Here is a 22,849-nt window from a genome sequence, read left to right on the forward strand (position 1 = left end):
CCAACCCAGTCACCAGACATGAACATCATTGAGCATATGTGGGGTAGGATGAAAGAGGATGCATGGAAGACGAAACCAAAGAATATTGATGAACTCTGGGAGGCATGCAAGACTGCTTTCTTAGCTATTCCTGATGACTTCATCAATAAATTGTATGAATCCTTGCCAAACTGCATGGATGCAGTCCTTCAAGCTCATGGAAGTCATACAAGATATTAAATTTGGATCTCACAGCACCACAACTTAATTTGCTGACATATTTTTGTATTTGCAGTAAATTTGTTCAATTTCTGTATAGGCGACAAAACTTTTGTCTTGCCAAAATTTGACCTTTCTGTCTTGATTAAATGATAAATATTTTTTCTGTGAAAATTATTTATTTCAGTGCATTAAACATCATTTGGGAGGGTTTTAGCTTTTCATATGAGCTATTTCTAACACCAATTACTTATTTAAAAGTCAGGTTAATATCAGGTATTTCTAGAAAATAGATAAGCGACAAGACTTTTGTCAGGGACTGTAGATTATCAGACATGCTTAACAAAAGTTCTACCACCAAACCATTACGCACTAACTTTTATAGAGGGTCTGTGTATATAATCACTGTCTTGAAGAATTTGTCCTTTAAAATTATTTTTAAATAAGGGTGAAAATATGGCATTCAAATGTTTTCTATCAATTCCATGTAAATATTAAACTCGATATCATAATGTTTTTTGTTCATTTCACCAAGTGTAGCATAAATGCAGATATCAGATATGGGTCACTTTTAAAGGATGTAAAAAAACTTTCAGATATAGTAAAAAAAAAATCATGCACCAAGGCCTGCAGTGTAAATGCGGCCTATTATATTAAGTATGTACATATAATGGAATCTAAGCTCTTTGGCATCATAGTCGTCTGCACATGCAAGCCAGAAAATGAAAATAACTAGTTTCATCTTTGGTTCTTTAGCAATGGCCATTTTTACTGATAGTATATAGTATATTATATATTTATATAAACAATAAAGTTTCACCTTAGTGACAGAGAAAGCAACTTACCGACCCGGACAAGTTGCGCATCATCTTCACTGACTTCTTGTAATGGTGGTCATTGTAATTAAAACTAAAATCAAAAACATTAGGAACACCAATTGCTATTGAGACGCTGGTCTTGGATAAAGTTGCCTTGCTTTCACTCACGGAGTATTCATTGTAAGACTTGTATGCCTCCAGCGTGAAATCATAGGAGCCTTTTGTCTGGGAACAAAGTAAAGGATTTCACACACATATGTTAAAAAAAGAGCACAAATTTCTGAAACTGCCATTAGCTGTTACTAGTGTCATTGGTAATGCTTTTGTCAAAGAAGTGGTCCATTTAAAGCAAAAAGGGTGGGGAAATACAGTCCTGCAGAGTTTAGCTCCTCCAACTCTAATCAATAATTCCTGAATAATCTAACATATGTCTTCAGCATTGATTGAAAATTACAGGCGCATGTGTTTGATTTGAAGTGAAACAAAACTCTGCAGGAGTTGTCCATCCACGACCTAAATATTGCAAATGATTTGAACCTTTAACGGTTAAGTTTAAGTTACTCACGAAGTATCATTTTTAGCAATTACTCAGCTTTCCAGTGTACAATTACAGGTGATCATTACATGCAAGAAAAAGTACAGAGCCCTGCCTGTGAAAATCAAAGGAGAAAAAGATATTGTGTGATAAAAATTAAGATTCATTTGTTTCCACAACTTATTCATTTGTGGCCAAGTAAAAATGTTCCCCCTTGTTTTATTTAATTTGTGGCCTCTTTTTAACAAAATCTTGGAACAAATTCATTAGTATTGGGAACAAATTTAATTTGAAAATGTTATAATGAAAATATCCAGTGTTCCAGATCAAGTTGAAAGTAGCTAACTAATCGTTATCAGAAATATTCTTTTTGATTTAGTAAAAAAGGTAGGATTTAGTAAAAAAGTGGGACCTTTTGAATTAATAAATATGATTATGCAGGCTATTGTTCTTTTTTTATTACTTACGACAAAAATACATTAAAAAAATGTATCTTTATAAATCTTGTTTTATGTGTTTTAGGTAGGGCTTGGTTAAAGCAACTGTATGTAAGAAATGTATTTCAATTAATCATAAAATGGCCCTGATATGTCACTAGACATTAAGAAATCATGTTCATTTCAAATACTTATATCACTGACAACAGTAGTCGGTCCAGAATATTGTCATTTTAAAGTTGATGTTGATGTTGACATGTTGTGTTTTGGCCTGAAGCTCCGCCCTCCACCTATCTACCAATCACGAAGTCAGTAGTGTTTCTGCATCTGGGTTGCCAGCTCTGCTCTAATTACTACAGCTGCAGCTACAAACGTTCCTGCTGGACCCTGCAGCATATCTGGCAACCTCGAGTCAGGGGGGAGGGGGAGAAGGGATACACCGCTCTACAGTAATTTAAAAGTGATTGCAGTACCAGTTTTGGCCACAATCTTACATACACTTCCTTTAACTCAATTAGAAAAAAGAAAAATAAATAATTATACGTGCTTGTCAGTGAAACTGGACCTGAGATCGGTTAACACCATACACTAGACAAACAGTGAATCATCAGAATTTCATAATGGTTCAAAACATTATGATGTAGCAGCCTCTGTTTAATACCATGTTTGTAACCACTGATTCAACCCCAAAGGTTCCAAAGCTCCATAAAGTAACGTTTTGAAAAGCACATCACTAATCATGCGTACTGCAGCTTTAGATTTTAAAACATGTGCCATACCTCTACTGTGTACTGTTGTATGTTATATGGCTTCCTGTAGCGAACATCCTGGATAAAATGAGGCAAGCAGCCGCCAGCGTAGTATCGGTTATCAAGCACCAATGCTTCCAGTTTGCCATTCATAATGTTGATTCTAGGAATGAAGAAAAAATTATCTCCGGTCTATGGCTGTTTTTAAATTTGGCATCAAGTAGGCCTAGAAGAGCAACAAATGTCCTTAAGTACACATTTAAAAAGTGCACTTTGCAATAATGTCAAAGAACACTTATTTTGATGTGTTGACTAACACCCTAAAGCATGTGTATTGTGTAAAACACTTGGTTATATTTTTAACTGTATACTGTGTAAGTCAGTAATACATTTAAAGTTGGCATATTTTACAAATGCAAGTACGACAAATATATTTAAATACATTACTTGAAGATTTAATAGAAATACCATTCATCTGTATTATCAGCTCATTTGGCAATAATTCAAAGACAATAGATGTAATGATGAAATTAAATTTAAAAATGTCAATAAGTCATGCTTAAGTGGGTCTAATGTTCAGCTTTAAAACTATAATACATTAACAAGCAAGTGTCAGAAAGCATTCATTTGGTTCACACTGACTGACTGGTTGTATAATGGAAGGAGCTGAATTGGTGTATTATCATGGCTCATTTTATATACTTATGTATATTATTCTCAATGTTGCATCTCTCACAAGATGCATCTCTCTAAGTTTGAGAACTAAACACTAGTTATTGTGTCTTATAACAGCACAACATGCCAAATTTGAATTTCCAAATTAAACTGCACCAGAGGGGGAGATTATCCCTGGATAACAATCCCTGGAATTTTTGTCTGTTCTGCACACAATGCTACTGGTGAACTATAAACACTAAGGGTAAAACATGCCTAAGATCAACGTGTCATTACCAGGAATGGAACAAAGAAAATGCTGGCCTTTACATCAAGATCAATCAGTGAGCTGTAGTTTTGTTAGTGCAATATGAATAAGTAAGTACAAGTAGTGTATTAAAAACGCACCCTTTGGCAAGTTTCTCAATTCCATAATATTCCTCAGTTGGATTTTGGCATGCTTTGTGCACTTTCTTACAGCCCTGTTCATCAGAACCGTCGCCACAGTCATCATCGCCGTTACAGCGAAGACCCTCCAACACACAGCGACCTATTACACGAGACACAGCTGTCAAACTTGAGTCATCTTTTTAATTATTATATTGCAGGACCAAATGAGTAATGCAGTATTAACATTCTAGTAACTAATGAACAAGAAACTCTGATTAACTAAGCAAGTAAGCAAGTAACAACACTCAAAATGCCATTGTTCACTATTAGCTAATGGGTAACTACTTTTGTTGTTATTGATATATTAATGTGAAACCAATCAATAAAATGCAGAACATCGCTTTTTAAACACTACTTTTACATTTAACCACTTACATATGAAATAGGTAGGTTAATAGCAGACTTGGTTAAGCTGTTAATCGGTTAAAGGTCCCGTTCTTCGCGATTTCATCTTTCAAACTTTAGTTAGTGTGTAATGTTGCTGTTAGAGCATAAATAATACCTGTAAAATTATAAAGCTCAAAGTTCAATGCCAAGCGAGATATTTTATTTAACAGAAGTTCCCTTTCAAAGCCTACAGCGAACGGCCGGTTTGGACTACAGCAGGAAGTGCAGGGATGTAATGACGTCGCTAGAACCGTTTGTTGACTAACCCTCCGCCCACAAGAACACGCAAAATAGGGGGCGTGGTGTTGTTGCTCTCCCACTTGGAGAAGAGCGCGCATTCAGCGCTTGCATCTCCCCGTTATGGTAAGAGGCGGGACCTTTCCGGGCAAAGTGAGCTAAGCTGGTGTCCAATCACAACACGGGAAGCGCTGGCCCAATCAGAACTCGTTACGTGTTTCTGAAGGAGGGAACAAGGAAATCGTCAGGCTGTTTTTAGGACAGAGGAAACAGCGCTGTACAGATAAGTAAATTGTGTGAAAAATACTGTTTTTTTACACGCGAAACATGAACTCATGTTATATTGCACACTGTAAACATAATCAAAGCTTTGAAAACACGCGAAGAATGGGACCTTTAGTACAGTTTTTCTCGATTGCTAAGACACATTTCTTGAAAGCTGCTCTGCTTTTCTCTAAACTGTGAACACAAAACCCAATTTTCAACATTCACAAAACTGTTCCTGCAAAACCATAGCCTAGAAATCTAGACGCACCCTAGTGGCAGCAAATTTAATCTGCCCGCAAGTGTCGTCTAGGAACTCTCAATACCCTTCTGAGCTGTATTCCTCTCAATCTGGACGGGCCAATCACATCGTGTATAGAGTCGGCGGGTGGGGCCATAATGACGACGGCCGAGTTGCGTTTGCGTGCTTCTTGTAAACACAGAAACTGGCGAACGGCGGCGGTCTTTCGAATCAGCTTTGACTGCGATTCTGGAAGACTTGGAGTTAAGCTTTTCTCTGAGAAAAGAACAAAGAACGGCACTGAAGTCATTCTTAAAAAGGGAAGATGTGTACGGTGAATGTTTAATCTATCAACAAGCTCTGTTGAACCTTCGTTGCTCTGGTTGGTGTAGCGCTATCCTATCACGAGCAGAGGGAGTTTGAAAGACAACCGTTTATCCCGCCCCTCGGATTGAGCCCTGTCTATGGTGAGTTTCCAGACCAAACATCTTGATGTGGGTCTGGCTTGTCAGGCTAGCAAAACCAATTTTTTACCTCAAAACAGTTCAATCTGTGCTCAAATCTAAACTATGTTGTCAAATCGTGCCCCGAATAAATCAAAATTAAAAACCCTACTTCACAGTCACTAAACACTACGTAGAAAAATAGAACACACAATACTCAGGGCATGAAGCTGGATAAATAAATGTTTATTATTCACTGTAGGCTAAATGCATCTTGCAAACAAAAAACAAAAACAAAAAAAAATCTGTGAATTTAGCACTTGTACAAAAATACAAACCAGAAATCTTATGCGTTTGCCACTTGTGTACAGTAAGCCATGTAAAAATGAAGTAAAAAAATATACACGGAATACTAGGCCTACAAACCTTTAGACCAACCCTCCATTACAATACTACAGTACATTGGTACAGTGATAGTACATATATTTACTAACAGTATACTGTAGTACAGTATATAGTATGTCATATGATTGCTGTCAACATTTACATACTGTACTATAATGTCAAAAAAAAGGTAATTTACCTGTTATCTTCTCTAAATCTTCGGATTACGGTGGACACAGTGAATGTTTGGTTGTACCCTTTGTCCAGCCTCCCTCATGCTCATACCATGAACAAGAACATGGTCAATCACAGTAGCTCTGATTTAATCTGATATTACTGTTCTTTCTTTTCGCTGACCACCTCGACCTCTTCTCACACTCTTCCTGTCAAATTTCTATCCATTGCAGGGCCAGAAACCAGTACTCTCTGGACTGGCTTACTGTATTTGTTCCCTCACATCATTAGCCACAAGTGTGATCAATTTTGAGTTGTTGTGTTCAAGTGGTGACATCTGTGCTTTAATTGTGTTTGACTTTTGTCACCTGTGCTCACCATTATGCAGCACGGGCGCATCATAATGAAAACTAGTTGGCAAGTCGTGTCTAAACAGGTGAAAAGTGTTTATGGTTTTGACAAAAGAGTGATTGATTCAATCAGTGGGTTCAGGCAACTGAGCATTTGGTTCAGACAATAGGGTTTAGTGTTTTAGCAATTAAGAAAAACTTTAATCAGACTTTACACTAATGATATGCAAGAACAGGAAAAGTTCCTGGAGTCCATGCAGCCGCGCCTCAGAGATTCCCGTCACGTAGCAACCAGCTAACGCCATCCAGGATTCGGCTTTACCCTGAAAAACCATCGGTCCCTCTGAACATAACAACTGACTACCAGCCGAGCAACACCGTCCTAAGAGGAACCCATGCTCGTGGGAGCATTCAGGAAGAGTACATGACTCTTCATTCTGGCTGAACTGGATCTAACGTATCTAAGCGAACAAACTAAGGTTGACCTGCTAGTATATTGATTCTCAGGTTGTGGCTAAGAAATCATGTCTGAACGAGACATTGGGGCTTCACTCCTTTCCATTAACAAACATCCCTTTCCCAGTAACTGTATGAATGTGTGTTTTCGTTAGTTTGTGTGTTTAGAAAAGTTCAATAAACTTTTGTGTAACTTTTTCATCTATACAAGTGTCTTTGGCTATGTGTTTATAAGTTACTGCCTGAAACTGATCGATTGTGTTACCTAAGCTCACAAACAGTGAACATAGAATGATATTATTGCCGTTGTAACGGGTAATATCCCGATTCAAGATTGATAATGTACTCTAATTTCAACGAATGAGTGGACAGAAGTGTTAAATATTAATTTTGAATCATTTAATATTTTTCACTGTAATTCAATACCCCTTTGAGTTATTTGATCCAAATCAATCCCTTACATCATGTTTTTGTGAAAGACTGACTCCCGATCGAATTCAGTGCGATGATCAAACACAGATGGAGTAGATAAATATGATGTTTAATGTTGATGATTGCGTTATTTTTCATATGCATATGATTACATATGACAGCTTGTTTAACTACGTCTTACTCGCGTGTGTTTTTAACAGGAGAGTCAATACTTATTCATATGTAATAGTGCCCCTTAGCGTCTAACAGTGAAAACCCAGAAATAATGAAATTTCCGTTTTTGGCCCGAAGCATTTTCTCACAAATAACAGAAAATTCTATGTTTTTTTGGGGAAAGAATTAAAGGAACAGCAGCCTAATATACCTGCTGCTGTCTGCGTTTTTAATGTTAACACTCACTGCTCTTGATTGAATAACTTTTGTAACTGTTTGTCGCAAAAAGTTATTTTAGGCCCTGTATATTGCAGTTCTTTACAATGCCCAGGGACTATGGTGATGTGAGGGTCACCTGTGGAAGTACAAAGGAAGCCTTGGCATGGGGCGGGTTTCTGGCAGGAGTATCGTGATGGAACAGTGCAGGGTTCCTCCTCTCTGCCGTGCTCATGACATGGCTCTCCTCCAAACTCAGAAGGCTGGATAAGTGTGGCGTAGCGATACTGTAGATAAAAAGAGAGATATGGAGTGTGAACCATAAAAAAGATGTGCAGAGATGTGTGTGTTTCTTAAAAGTTACTTTGTACATCACTTGCATTTAGTAAAGCATCTTTATGTAGAAAGATTATCAAGTCCCTGCTGATCGCTAAAGATTTTATGTACTATAAGAGTGCTTTAATGTACTTTAATAAGGTACAAAAGCTTGAGATCTGGGATTCATTAAGGGATTTTAATGAGGATTATTTTATTTTACCTCAAAAGAAACAACCATATTCAAAGATTCTGCGCTTCTAGGTCATTATATTAATAACACTGTACAAAATGTCTTGTCTGGTTTCCTTGCCTTCGCTGAAGCATACAATGTGGTCTTTGAAACTGTTCAATAGTGTTGGGGAAACATGGATCGCCAGGTTTTGCACAGATTTGTGCACTCATAAACAGCAGAGAACAACAGGACAAGACCAAGGCTGAGATTGGACTGTTTGAAGGTACAAAACAATATGGCAAACGTCAGCACATATGAGATCGATTAATAGGCAAGGAGAACCAACATAGAAAATATGGAACAGATGGTAAAATTAATGACCATGGTCTCTATGATTTATGATTTATTGCTGGCAACAAGACAGTAAAATGTAAGGGGAAATACCAAATATGGTTACACATACATATCAACTAAGTCCCACTAGAGTTTTATAGCGGTTAAGTTTAGAGTTAGTAGAACAAGCTGACATGCAGTGCCAAAGCTACTTACAGTCAGGGAGCATCAGAATAAAGTGTTAGCAGATATTAATTAGACAGTCTACTAATACTCTAATGAGTGCTAGTTGGCATGTAGTTGAAAAGTTACTTATACTGTAGTTAGTAGAATGTCTAAAGTGGACTATCGAAGTGTTACATCCAAATTGTTATAGCCTAAATTCAATAACGAACCTCATTGGTTCTTGCTGAAGCTCAAACCTGCTGCGTAACACGAGAATGAACCTCATTGGTTCTTGCTGAAGCTCAAACCTGCTGCGTAACACGAGAATTAACCTCATTGGTTCTTGCTGAAGCTCAAAGATGCAGCATTAACAACAGAATAAACCTCATTGGTTCTTGCTGAAGCGCAAAGGTGCAGCGTAACACGAGAATGAACCTCACTGGTTCTTGTGAAAGCTCAAATGTGCTGTTTAACACACAAATTAATCTCATTGGTTCTCATTTGTCAAGTATGCTTGAGCTGCCTTTACCATATCTGATGTGTGTGTTGATACATTTTTATATGTAAATATAAGCCTGAATTAAATACGTTCGCCATAAAGCATGTCTTTATAGAAAATGTTGACTATTGTGTTGTGTTTTTTTTGTAACTTAACCTGTAACAGTATAAATAATTTGTACATTATCCTGGTAGTTACCCTTTTGTTCCATTATACCTACACATATGTACTTTATAGTTACACTATAATTATTGTAAATTAGGTTGTAAATTTGTTTTATTTATGCAGTACTTTGTGGGCTGTAATCTAAAGCGTTACCGAATATCTTAATTTGTGCTTTGAAGATGAACAAAAGTCTTATGGGTTTGGAATGACATGAAAGGTAAATGATTGATTGATGGGGGGTTTAAAGCAGTGCTTAAAGGTGTCCTAGAATGAAAAATTTAATTAACCTTGCCATAGTGAATAGTCAGAGTTCAGTACATGAACATGACATTCTGTGAGTCTCAAACACCATTGCCTCCTTCATTTGTAAATCTTGTGAATCAAAAACACCACAGAAAAATAAGTGCTTCTAAACATAAACCCAACCGTGACGCAAGTGTTGGGGATCATATATATGTACGCCCCCAACATTTGCGTCTGTCCAAACATGTTCATTGTCAGCCGGAACTGACGGTAACTGGGACTGCAGTTTGAAACAAGACAATGGAAAATAGCAAAAACGGCAACTCTCCTGACACACGTCATGTTCAGGCTGAGCAGGGCACAGATATGTATACATATCTATGTCAACAGTCATGGTTGTGACTAACGTTATATAAACATATTGTTGACGAAAAAAGACTAGTCTAAAATGTAGACTGAATGACACTTTAAACATCTCAAATGGAGATTGCTGAAATGCAGCTTACTTGTTTATTTGGTGTTTTCAGATCATCTGTGCGAGAGAGAGAGCTCTCTCTCTCTCTCTCTCTCGCTCGCATAGATGATCTGAAAACACCAAATAAACAAGTAAGCTGCATTTCAGCAATCTCCATTTGAGATGTTTAAAGTGTCATTCACTTTAAGCATATGGTTGCCAGATTGGACATGTTTATGTGTAAAACACCAGATACGTGTTCTTTTCACAGAAAAGCTCTGTTTGGGGGATTTACATTACTGATATCTGGCGACCGCAAGCATGAACGCTCTTTCTCGCGTGCAGATGATCTGAAAACACCAATAAACAAGTAGGCTGCATTTTATCAATCTCCATTTGAGATGTTCTGCTTAAAGTGTCATTCAGTCGGTTTGTGTTCTGTCATGACGGTCAGGACTCTCGAGCCGCTTCGCTGAATAACTGAACTGCGGTGAGCTGTGAGCTGTGAGCTGCTGAGATAAGCCAATCAGAGCAGAGCTCAACATTAATATTCATGACTCTTCCAAATAAGGCCAAAAAAGAGCATTACATCCTAGGGACAATTTATAGGGTTGTAAATGGACCTGTAAAACTGTATTTGGACAATTGTTCCCCTTAAATGAGCCACATATGTAGATATCAGAGAACAATTTAAAATATTGTTTCAAATCATTCTCGGCACCTTTAAGATATCATACTGCGATGTATGAGTAAGTTTTGGATTAGTACACTGTAAAAAAAAATTGTTGGTTTTTGTTGGTTTAACTTAAAAAAGTAAGTAGCCTGGTTGCCTTAAAATGTTGAGTTTATTCAAATAAAAATTTTTGAGTTGATACAATTAAGGAAATTAGTTTAATAAATAGAAACTCAAAATATTATTGTATCTGAACCACATAAAAAAATTGATAAATCATGAAAATAGCACTATTTGGCATGTTTCACTGCGTCATCAGAAATAAAACACACACAATTACACAATATACTTACAAAATCTTTTAATAATATTTTAATAAAAGTTGTCAAATTTAAAAAAAAATTCATTGTATTAACTCAAAATTTTAATTTCAATTAACTCAAAATTAAGGCAACCAGGTAACTTTTTTTCTAAATAATTTTTTTACAGTGTATACATTCATCATGTTAACATTTGTTTTAATATTTATAACAAATAAATGTTTTATTCCTCTGCACATTCCAATTGTGTTAGTGTGGTTCATTGTGATACATGGATAAACATATAAAGGACCTGACAGACAATTAGACAATGTTCAGAACACTATGCTCACCCGCTTCTTATGGCAGGGGTCACAGCGCGTCCACAAAGACCATTCAGACAGTGAACAGTCCACAGGGTCTTTGGGCGGTTGAACAGCGTCTCCTGAACTACAAAGCACTACAGCACTGTTGGAAGCAACATCTTTAATACATCATCAAGATCTTTTTGAAAGTAATATGTATGAACCTTTATAACATTTAGCCACTATAACTAGCTATTAGTCAAGAGGTAATCACTCTTACTATTTGTATTCAAATTAGAAAGATCTACCTTTCTTATATAACTATATAACTGACTTAAAAAAAGTCTTGAAAAAAAGATAGATGATGGATCATACGGTATACAGTATATATATATATATATATATATATATATATATATATATATATATATATATATATATATATATATATATATATATATATATATATATATATATATATATATAGAGAGAGAGAGAGAGAGAGAGAGAGAGAGAGAGAGAGAGAGAGAGAGAGAGAGAGAGAGAGAGAGAAATTGCCTAAATTGTTGTTATCTTTGTATTTTATAATAGCATATCGATCATTTTCCTGTTTACATTGCACTAAACACTACAGACACAAAGCAAAACGTTTAACACTTATCTGAACGGTGCACACTGACAAAAATAATTACATCAAAAAAATTGAATCATCCAAACCAAAACATTCAAACTCTGGAAACCAAGCAAATACACTAAACATTCATGTTCATGCTCATAAAGACAAATGTTCCTACATACCATAGAATGCCCAGACAAAGCAATACCTCGGCTGAATTTGCTTTTAGAAAAGTGTGCATTGTAATGTCAAGTAAACCTAGTCCATAGTAGATTAGATAACACAGTAACAGACCTTAAACTCTTAAACTTACCCAGCAGCCCCTCCTCTAATCTGTGACACATTCATACATCCACTTTTACAAACAAGAGAAAACTCTGCAGTTTAATTGTGCACCACAATACAGTTTTTTACGATTGTTTACACACTAAAATTAAAATTTACACACAATTAGCAAAATTTTACTCCAATGAGCAAAACACCTCCACAGATTTGCACAACATTACACACAATGTCTGCTTCACCATTTTTGCAAAACATTACACACAGTGATTTGTAAAACTCTACACACATTTTCACACCTTAGACACAGATAAGGATTGTGAGGTTACTTCCTTGTAATTACAAAGCACCGGATTGCCAATTACCACACTAATGAACGAATTGGATAAACACATCTACCAGGTGTGGAAGCACACATTTGCTAATTTGAAAACGCAGCACTCAGGTGTGCTATAAAAGGCAGCAGGTGAGTTCACCTGTCTTCAACAAAAATGGAAGGAGTTAGAAGAAGAAGAAGAGTGAGAATGAGAGGGGGAGCTCAAAGAGGAGATGAAGGCTGTAGAGGAAAAGGCGAAGGAGGTAGAGGAAAAGGCGAAGGAGGTAGAGGAAAAGGCATAGGTAGAGGAGAAGAAGGTAGAGGAAGAGGAGAAGGAGGTAGAGGAAGACACCTAGGTAGAGGAAGAGGTAGAGAAGGACTTGAAGAGGTGATAGAACCTGAACAAAGAAGACGAGGACCAAATTTGACACGAAATCCGTGCAACACTTATTGACCATGTTATCAACCATGGACTGACACTGATGGAAGCTGGACAAAAAATTCAACCAAATCTCAGCAGAAATACTGTTGCGTCAGTAATTCGGACATTTCATCGAGAAAACAGGTAAGCTAACCACACAGTATACATTGAAACTGAAGCTTGTATAATCAATATTGTTTACTGTGACATTTGACAGTAGGCTGCATATATATATTTATTTATTTTTATCTTTTTTTTTTTTTTTTTTTTTACATAGGATTGAGGGTCGAGGACACCAAGGTGGAAGGGGCCCCATGTTTAGTCGTGCACAAGAGGCCGCCATTGTGAACATGGTTCTGGCCAATAATTGTATCAGGCTACGAGAAATCCAAGCCAATATCATCAATGATGACAATATTTTCAATAACATCCAACGAGTCTCTCTGTCAACATTAGGTCGAATCCTAAAGAAAAATATACATGACGCAACTGTATCGGGTACCATTTGACAGAAATTCAGAGAGAGTGAAACATCTGCGCAATGAGTATGTGGAGGTATGCATTGTTCATCTGACTATGGTGTGGTATCATGCACTGCTCATAATGTTCTGTCACAAAAAAAATACTGTGCTATAGATATTGAATAGCATCCTATTTTCTTTAATGTGTTTCAGAGAGTCTTGCAAATGGATGCTGCTGAAATTCAACATGAATTTATATATGTGGATGAGGCTGGATTTAACCTTGCAAAAACAAGAAGAAGAGGGAGAAATGTAATTGGGCACAGGGCAATCACCAATGTGCCAGGGCAGCGAGGGGGTAACATCACCCTTTGCGCTGCTATCACACAAAATGGGGTCCTCCACCACCATGCAAATCTGGGACCCTATAATGCAAATCTGATACTTGCATTTGTTGACCGATTGCATGAGATTGTCACAGCATTACACCAAGTGGACCAGATGCGGTACATTGTCGTTTGGGAAAATGTCTCATTTCATCGGGCTGCTCTGGTCCAGAACTGGTTCCATGATCACCCTGATTTTGAAGTTTTATACCTTCCCCCATACTCCCCCTTCCTGAATCCTATAGAATAATTTTTTTCAGCGTGGTGGTGGAAGGTATATGACCTGCGGCCCTATGACCGTTTGCCCCTCGTTCAGGCCATGGAACAGGCATGTGATCTTATTGAAGCAGCTTCAGTGCAGGGGTGGATTCGTCACACGGCGATTCTTCCAACGGTGCCTTGTCAATGAAGACATAGCCTGTGATGTGGATGAAATCTTATGGCCTGATCCAGCCAGATGGAGAGACGGATAGTTACAGTATTCTTGTTGCTTTTACAGTAGTTTTCTTTCATTTCTGTTTACTTTTACTTTACTTTTCTTCAGAGTTGAAGTGTATGTACTGTAATTCATGCAGTAATTTTTATTTGTCTATAGATTTTATTTGTTTACAGTAATTGATATCATTGTTGGTTGATTACAGTAACTCATTATGGTAAGAAATACTGTAAGTATTGAAATAAATGCTTGAAATATTCAGTCTGCAGCATCAAGAGTTGTGGAGTGCTTGGTAAGGTTTATAGTAGGCCTACAGTATTTGTCTACATTCTCCTTATATCTCAAAACAAATCATGAATAATGTTGTGAGTTTCTCACTATTTTTTTGTCACCTAAATTATCTCTTACATACAGTAAGAATGTCTGGCCAAAAATATATTTTTTATTTATTTTTTTACAAATGTGTTTTTTATTTATCACAGCAGTGTGAAACTGGCTGCAATAGTGTATGATCATTGATGACTGTGTTGGTTAAATGAAAACAAATAGCATTTTCACAAATATGTGTATGTTTTCACTGAAGTGTGTCATTTTGCAAACAATCTAGGAATTTTGCTAATTGATTGTGGTCTTTGGATAATTGTGATTTATAGTTTGACAAAAAGAACTGTTTTCAAAATGCGTGTAAACAATTGAAAAAACCTGTAATATATATTTTTTTAAAACAACAACTGGTATTCGAGAGCATTTCATTTGTCATACTACCAAGGTTTCTGCAAAATAAACTATAAAATTATTTTAAGCAATCAAATAAATTTTTTTTTTTTTTAAAAACATGATTGTATTTTGGGATATTTTCCTTTTATATGTAGAACAAGTCGAATTCCAAAAACAATTCAAAGTCATTCAGGTTTTTCCAGGATGTGTTATTTGAAGTTTTGATTTCTCGTAAATGAGTCCCATCGAAGCAAACAGAGAGAATCAATAGAAAATTGTTTGTTTGTTTTGAGCTGCAATTCAGTGTAACATTGGACTTTCTGTTAAACATTAATGAACTTCTTTACATTTACTGACTTGAGTAATAACTTTTTTTAGATTATTTCCATTATATATTACATTCTATATGTTTTTGTTAAAGTATGCTTTTTTACAAGCTTTTCATGGTGCTTTGCTATTATGTCTCTCTTCTTAAAAGTACAAAGGGCTTTTTCTGATTTAGTTTTTTTTTTTTTTTACATAGCAATGACAGTTATACAGTATGTCCACAATCAGTGTAAGTTACTGCATTAACAATAATGTATTACAATATTGTGTTATTACCTAAAGAAGTAAGAAAATTAAATATAAACCATTAAAAAATAAGTTAAATAATATCATACGGGTATATGTAGAAAGGAATATTATAGTAAACTATTGAATAATACAAATAATGAGAAATATGGCACATATTAAAGAGTATTATTACAGAGTGTTGGCCCAAATTGGCATAAGAAATTCCAGATCCATTGTCATCTGAAGATTGAAATGAAAATCTAGAAAGGAATCCGATCTCAAGAAAATGAAATAATAGACATTGTAAATAAATGTAAATACATAGATAAATATGTTTTTGTATTGTTTGGTGTGTGGTGATAAACAGATAGGATTGAACTGCTTGCAGTAGTCCATAAGACAAAAAAATAATAAATAAATAAATAAAATGCTGAATTTATTAAAATGACCTGTTCAAAAGTTTATGAACCATTGATTTTTTAAAAAATTTTATTTTTAATGTTCTTCAGAAAAATCCTCCAGGTCCTGTGCAATCTTCAGTTTCCTTTCAGTCGGTCACGTTCAACGTACGTCGGACTAGATCGACGAATTGGGATCAATTCTGAGAGCCCCTATCAGCTTCGAGATATAGAAAACGGGGCCAATGAACATTGGCGTGCGTGCTCTGCATATCGCACCCCGCTGTGCGGGTATAAAGCGGAAGCGATCGCCACGCGCTGCGGCGTTGATGAAGCATCTGACTGCCTTCTATCTGCAAGAGAGAGAGAGAGAAAGCATGTACCGGGGGAAATTGCTCTTGTGTTGGCCAGACGGCACAAGACAGCGCGACCGTGATCTCACTAAGAGCTGCTGTTTTCACAGCAAACTGAGCAAATTGCATTGCACACACACACACACCATACACAGTTGGTTCGGTGGTCGTGTTCCTTTTCTGGTGAGAGCAGAAACACCCTGCACACAAACCCTGTTATTCTGCCACGGTTGATCCCTGGGTGCTTCATCACCAAAAGAGCAAATTTTCCTCCCAAAAGAGCTACACGGGTGACTTGCCATCCTTTTCAGGATGTCTTTCCACCAGTGCGTTTTTGGATGCGATCATTCCCTGTCGTCTGCTGACGGTCACAGACGCTGTATCACGTGCCTGGGCTTAGAGCATGCTGAGGCGGTGTTTGTGAATAGCTCATGTTCTTACTGTGGGAACATGACTATCTCAGCGCTTAGGTCGAGACTCACCTACCTTCGGGAAGGCGGAGTCCCCCTACCCATAGCTCGATTTAGGTCTATTCCTGCCCAGCAGAATAGACCTACTTTGACGGATGGCCGGGGTGACCTGAAGATCACGGTTAGGGCAAACCCGTCGAGTGAACCTCCGCGGGACCCTAATCCCTCACAAGGGCCGCAACCAGTGGTGCTTCCGGAGGACCCCGTCGGCCCCCCACATGCGTGGCCAACGGTGTCCTTTGGGGCACCCGCGGACGAGCAGATGTTATTCGGCGATGTGGTCGAGAGCTTTGCCAAGCAGTTCTCGGCCGCCCAGAAGCAGACGGAGGCCATCCGGCACATCCTGCTCCAGCGGTCCGCTGCTGCCTCCACCCCGCTGCCGGTGGCAGCACCTCCGCCTGCTTGTCGACGAGGGCGCCTGCCCACCGCCGTCCCTGGTCCCGCCGCAGCCCAGCAGCAGCCTCCACCCGGGTGTAGGCGTGGAGCCGGCCGCGGGAAGGACGTCCAGCCCGCTAAGGCCGCTGCCAAGCCAGGTCGCAAGCGTCGTCGTAAGAGACCCTGAGAAGGGCCACCAAGAGATGGAGGATCCTGTTACGACAAGAATTGGCAGCAGCACCACTTTCTCCCCCCGGAGGAGGGCCGGGGGCTTCCCTGTGACATTTACATCTGCTCCGCCCCTAACCCCACGGCCAGTGGTACCCAAAACTTCAAAAAAAGAGCAGTTTCCTAAAATCTCTGGGTGCCAAGAGAACGCGCTTGGCAGCTTCGACACTTCCATGCCTTGTCACCCTCAGGAGCCTCTCCAATCGCCAGCAAGGGGCGCGCGGTACGGCCAGTTCATCGCGTTGTTGGTGGCGCCGTACTGGCCCAACAGGACATGGTTCCCGGAACTAGTGCTCCTTGCGACAGCACCTCCTTGGCCCATTCCTCTGAGGAAGGACCTTCTGACTCAGAGACGGGGCACCCTCTGGCACACGCGTCCAGACCTCTGGAAACTCCATGCCTGGTCCCTGGACGGGAGGCGGAGGTTCTAGGTGGCCTAACACAGGCTGTGGCAGACACCACTTCCGCTAGAGCTCCCTCTACGAGGCACCTCTATGCGTTGAAGTGGAACCTGTTCGTCGACTGGTGGTCTTCTCGCCGAGAAGGCCCCAGAAGATGTTTGGTCGGGGCCGTGCTTTCCTTTCTACAAGAGGGGTTGGAGAGAAGGCTGTCTCCCTCCACCCTCAAGGTGTATGTGGCCGCAATCGCTGCCCATCACAAGCTAGTAGAAGGTAAGACTTTGGGGAAGCACGACCTGATCGTCAGGTTCCTGAAGGGCGCGAGGAGATTAAATCCGCCCCCCCCCCTCTATACCCTCTTGGGACCTGTCTCTGGTGCTCAGTGCACTTCAGAGACCTCCCTTTGAGCCTTTGCAGTCAGTGGAGTTAAAAATTCTGTCTCTAAAGACAGTGCTCCTGACAGCATTGGCCTCCATCAAGAGGGTAGGGGACCTGCAGGCATTTTCGGTCGAGGAATCGTGCCTGGAATACGGGCCGGACAACTCTCACGTAACCCTGAGACCCCAGCCTGGATATGTGCCCAAGGTTCCCACCACTCCCTTCCGGGACCAGGTGGTGAGCCTGCAAGCGCTGCCTTCGGAGAAGGCAGACCCAGCCCTGGCTTTTCTCTGCCCTGTCCGAGCTCTTCGGACTTATGTGGATAAAACACAAAGCTTTAGGACCTCAGAGCAGCTCTTTGTCTGTTACGGAGGGCAGCAGAAGGGAAAGGCTGTCTCCAAGCAGAGGATGGCCCACTGGATAGTGGATGCCATTGTCTTGGCGTATGAATCCCAAGACATGCCCTGCCTACTCGGGATTAGAGCCCACTCCACTAAGGGTGTAGCCTCGTCCTGGGTGCTGGCTCGTGGCATCTCGCTGACAGACATTTGTAGAGCTGCGGGTTAGGCATTTATAGCCTACATGTAGAACCGGTATCTTCCTGTGTACTCACTTCTAATAGTCAGTAGCACCAAAGTGCCCGTTCTAGTGTCGGCTTGCTGCGCCACTCCCTTCCTCATGGAACGGATACATGCGCTTATATGCTCCTGTCGAGTTCCCCAGTATGGCGAACCCTGTCGAGTCCTCCGCAACGCGCGGCAGTCAGATGTGGTGGAGCGTCTGACGCTAGGGCTAACACTCATATGCAGTGTGGAACTTGTGTTAGGCTGGGTTCCATATGTAGTGACCCCCACGGCGGTCCCATATGTGTATTCTCCACGGTACGCCTCCCTACGGCGAGCCTGCTCTGCCGTCTCAGTGGGGTGTCTGTCCCCCGCCCTTTCGGGTAGTGTGGCTTCCGCAACCTCCTCCAGGGGCACGCTTTCCCAGCGTCATCCAATAGTCCACTGTTTGGGTTTTGTGGGATGGCAGTGTGACTCTCCCTGCAGGAAGTTCCCCGCCCGCTGAGACGCTGGAAGTGGTAGTAACTGTGGCGTTTTCAATAGGGATCCCAATTTGTCCGTCTAGTCTAGGGATGCACGATATTATCGGCACGACATCGGAATCGGCCGATAAACGCTTAAAATATAAAAATCGGCATCGGTCGATATGAAAACATTATGCCGATATGCCTTGCCGATATGATAACATGTTGATATGCGCCTGCAATAACTCACGTGTGCAAGGAGTGCTACAGATGAGACCATGTCAGCACTGCAGTCATTCTTCAAGTGAAAACAAGAAAATACATTGCATGTACAGTGATTTATATTGACTGTTTTTAAATGCTGCCTTGAATTTCTGAATGCACGTACAGAAGGACGTGACCGTCAGCCGCAGATTTGCCACGTTTTCACAACAAAACGAACCCAAAACAAGCCCAATCGCGTCTCCCCACTCTCTAGCACGTGCGGCAGCCTCCACAGCAGCAGAAGCTCCTCCAGGTCCTAGTGCCCTCCCGCTAGACCGCTATATATTTATACATGTAGTGGGTGCGCTGTTGTTACACTAATACAATGAAAAGTAGAATACACAAATAAATTGAAGTTACTTCTTGTTCAGAATAAACAAATCAGTAATGATGTCATAAATCACAAGCATGACACTTGTAAATTAAATACTTTAATATACAGTGTATTAATCTGTAATAAAATTTTATGAAATGGATGATGAAAAATAATCCAAGGAGCTCTACAATAATTGTAGAATTAAAAGACAGCATCAATGGATGTCATGCCACCCCCACTTCATGTGCACAAACGTTAAATCCAAAAATACAATATTAAGGTTACAGCTGCATCTGGGGTGAAAAATTACTGACTTTATTATTGTTATTTTCAGAGCTTTTAATATACTCTTATCATAAAAAGAACTTTATAAAAATTTATTTATCTTCAACAAGAATCCTTTTAGTAAGGATACCTCAGAAATCTGAAACCAGAATGAAAAAAAAATTGTTTTTGCTCAAAATGGTGTTGTTTCCAAACAAAGGGAAAAAATAAACATATATCGGCATCGGTATCGGCATCGGCCAAAATGAGCTGAAAAATATCGGCATATCGGATATCGGCAAAAATCCAATATCGTGCATCCCTAGTCTAGTCCGATGTACGTCGAACGTGACCGACTGAAAGGGAACGTCTCTGTTACGTATGGTAACCCTCGTTCCCTGAAGGAGGGAACGGAGACGTACGTCCCGTCGCCACAGTTGCTGTACCATCACTGCAGTTCGAGCCACGGGTTCGGCTCCTCAGTGAAAAACAACAGTGCGTGGCGATCGCTTCCGCTTTATACCCGCGCAGCGGGGCAGGGTGCGATATGCAAAGCACGCACGCCAATGTTCATTGGCCTCGTTTTCTATGTCTCGAAGCTGATAGGGGCTCCCAGAAGTGATCCCAAATAGTCGGTCTAGTCCGACTTACGTCTGTTCCCTCCTTCAGGGAACGAGGGTTACCATACGTAACCAAGGCGTTTTCCAGCATCTTGTACATATTTGAACCCTTTCCAGCAGTGACTGTATGATTTTGAGATCCATCTTTTTACACTGAGGACAGTTGAGGGACTCAAACACAACTATTAAAAAAGCTTCAAACATTCACTGATGCTCCAGAATGAAACATGATACATTAAGCGGTGGGGGGTGGTAGTGTGTTTGTGTCATGTAAGTGGCTGGAATTTGTCTTCTGGACATGACAGACCGCTGCATTGAGACAGACTGAGCGTGAGCAGCTGGCTTATTGGCTTATGTCTTTTTAAAGGGTTGGGTCCTGTACAGCATGCGTTCTTCACAAGAGTCCATAAGGTTCACTGCAGTATAGAGGGCAGATGGACTGTGGAAGGACTGTTTCGGAGCATCACAGATTTTGCCCGTTGCTTGAACACTATAGACCCATGCTGACACTCTAGTTTCAATTCTGCAACACACTTACTCCTTTATGCAACACACTTGGCCCTGCATACTACACTCTATTTCATACATAAGACACTTAGCTCAAAAATGAAATCTCAGGGTGCCATTTGGAAAACACATGTATCCAAAATACAATACACATTGTGTAATTGCAACCAGTCCAATACATACCTGTACTTTACATACCTGAAGAGAGAGAGAGAGAGAGAGAGAGAGAGGGAGAGAGAGAGAGGGAGAGAGAGAGAGAGAAGAGAGAGAGAGAGAGAGAGAGAGAGAGAGAGAGAGAGAGAGAGAGAGAGAGAGAGAGAGAGAGAGAGAGAGAGAGAGAATTTAAATTCTGTACTAGTCAGACTGTTCAAGATATCAACAAACGGCTGGTCAAAGAGACTATACACAGCAGAACAATATTTCAGATGATATTAGAGCATTGGTGGATCATGTGAGAAGTCATGGCCTGACACTGAGGAAAGCTGGGCAGAGAGTCCACCCACATCTAAGCCGGTTCACAGTTGCATCCATCATAAGGACATTCAGACTGAAAAACAGCAACTCTTCATTCCAGAAGCGTCTCCTCTGCTCTAGAGTCCAGTGGCGGTGTTCTTTACAACACTGCATCCGACGCTTGAATTGAACTTGGTGATATAAGGCTTGCATGTAGCTGTTCGGCCATGGAAAACCCATTCCATGAAGCTCTTTATGCACTGTTCTTGAGCTAATCTGAAGGCCACACAAAGTTTGGAGGTCTATAGCTATTGACTCTGCAGAAAGTTGGCGACTTCTCAGTCGACTCTTCAGCATGCTGTTCCGTTCTGTGATTTTATGTGACCTACCACTTCATGGCTGAGTTGCTATTTCCAATTGCTTCCACTTTGTTATAATATCACTAACCGTTGACTGTGGACTATTTAGAAGTGAGGAAATATCACGGATGGACTTATTGCACAGGTGGCAACCTATCATGGTAACAAGTTTGAATTCACTGAGCGAGACATTCTTTCACAAATGTTTGTAGAAGCAGTCTGCATTAGGTGCTTGAATGTATACACCTGTGGCCATGAAAGTGATTGAATTAAATTGAAAAATATTTGGAGGGGTGTCCCAATACTTTTGGCAATATTGTGTACATATAATTGGTCCAATGACTGATCCCTGTGGGACTCCAATAGTATAGTCAAGAAACAATTAGCATGTAAAACCTAACATTGTACAATGTTTTATTAAGTTGATGTATGATTCCAGCCATTAATGTAGCAGTATAAAACATACTTTGATTCATCTCTTCTCTGATGACATTTACTTGTGTGAGGGTGGGACAAACTGTCACTATCTTGAGATTGCAGAAATATCAAAAACAAAAGAAAGAAAAGATTATCGCAACCTCCATTTCATGCAGATTTTACATTTTAATCCAGAGATAAAAATATAAAAAAAATCAGAACTATAGACAGCAGAAAATGACATTCAAAAAATATCTGTATTTGTTTTTAATTTCTCAAAGTGAAACAATTGCACGCCTTTTTCTCAGACAGAGTGAATTTTAATGATGTGCATGTGCTGAATGAGTGAAATATCTCTATTTATATATATGGCAAATTATATACAATATGTTGAATCACATAGCCAATACCAAATGATAATGTAAAAAAATAATATACTGCCCAATGAAAAATTTATATCAAGTGGACAGTAAATAGAAACAAATTTTATTTGTTTTTTTCTTTTTTTTACCAATGACTTCAAAATATTTGTTTATTTGCTGTTAGTCTTTTGGATTTACCATTGAACCAAGCTAAATGATAATAGCTACACATAGTCATGTATTTTAGAAAATCTAATGGAGTTTAT

General features: G+C 39.6%; 1 protein-coding gene across 1 annotated transcript in view; it reads right to left on the bottom strand.

Moving 5' to 3' along the window:
- The window catches only part of LOC137088905 (complement component C8 beta chain-like), an 87,689-nt gene that overhangs the window by 10,135 nt on the left and 54,705 nt on the right, over positions 1–22,849 (bottom strand). The window contains 5 exon segments of the mRNA XM_067452285.1: positions 1,044–1,241; positions 2,768–2,900; positions 3,800–3,941; positions 7,718–7,865; positions 11,253–11,367. Of these exon segments, the coding sequence (XP_067308386.1) occupies positions 1,044–1,241; positions 2,768–2,900; positions 3,800–3,941; positions 7,718–7,865; positions 11,253–11,367 (736 nt within the window).

Source organism: Pseudorasbora parva, chromosome 9 (genome assembly GCF_024679245.1).
Source record: "Pseudorasbora parva isolate DD20220531a chromosome 9, ASM2467924v1, whole genome shotgun sequence".
Classification (NCBI taxonomy): Eukaryota; Metazoa; Chordata; class Actinopteri; order Cypriniformes; family Gobionidae; genus Pseudorasbora; species Pseudorasbora parva.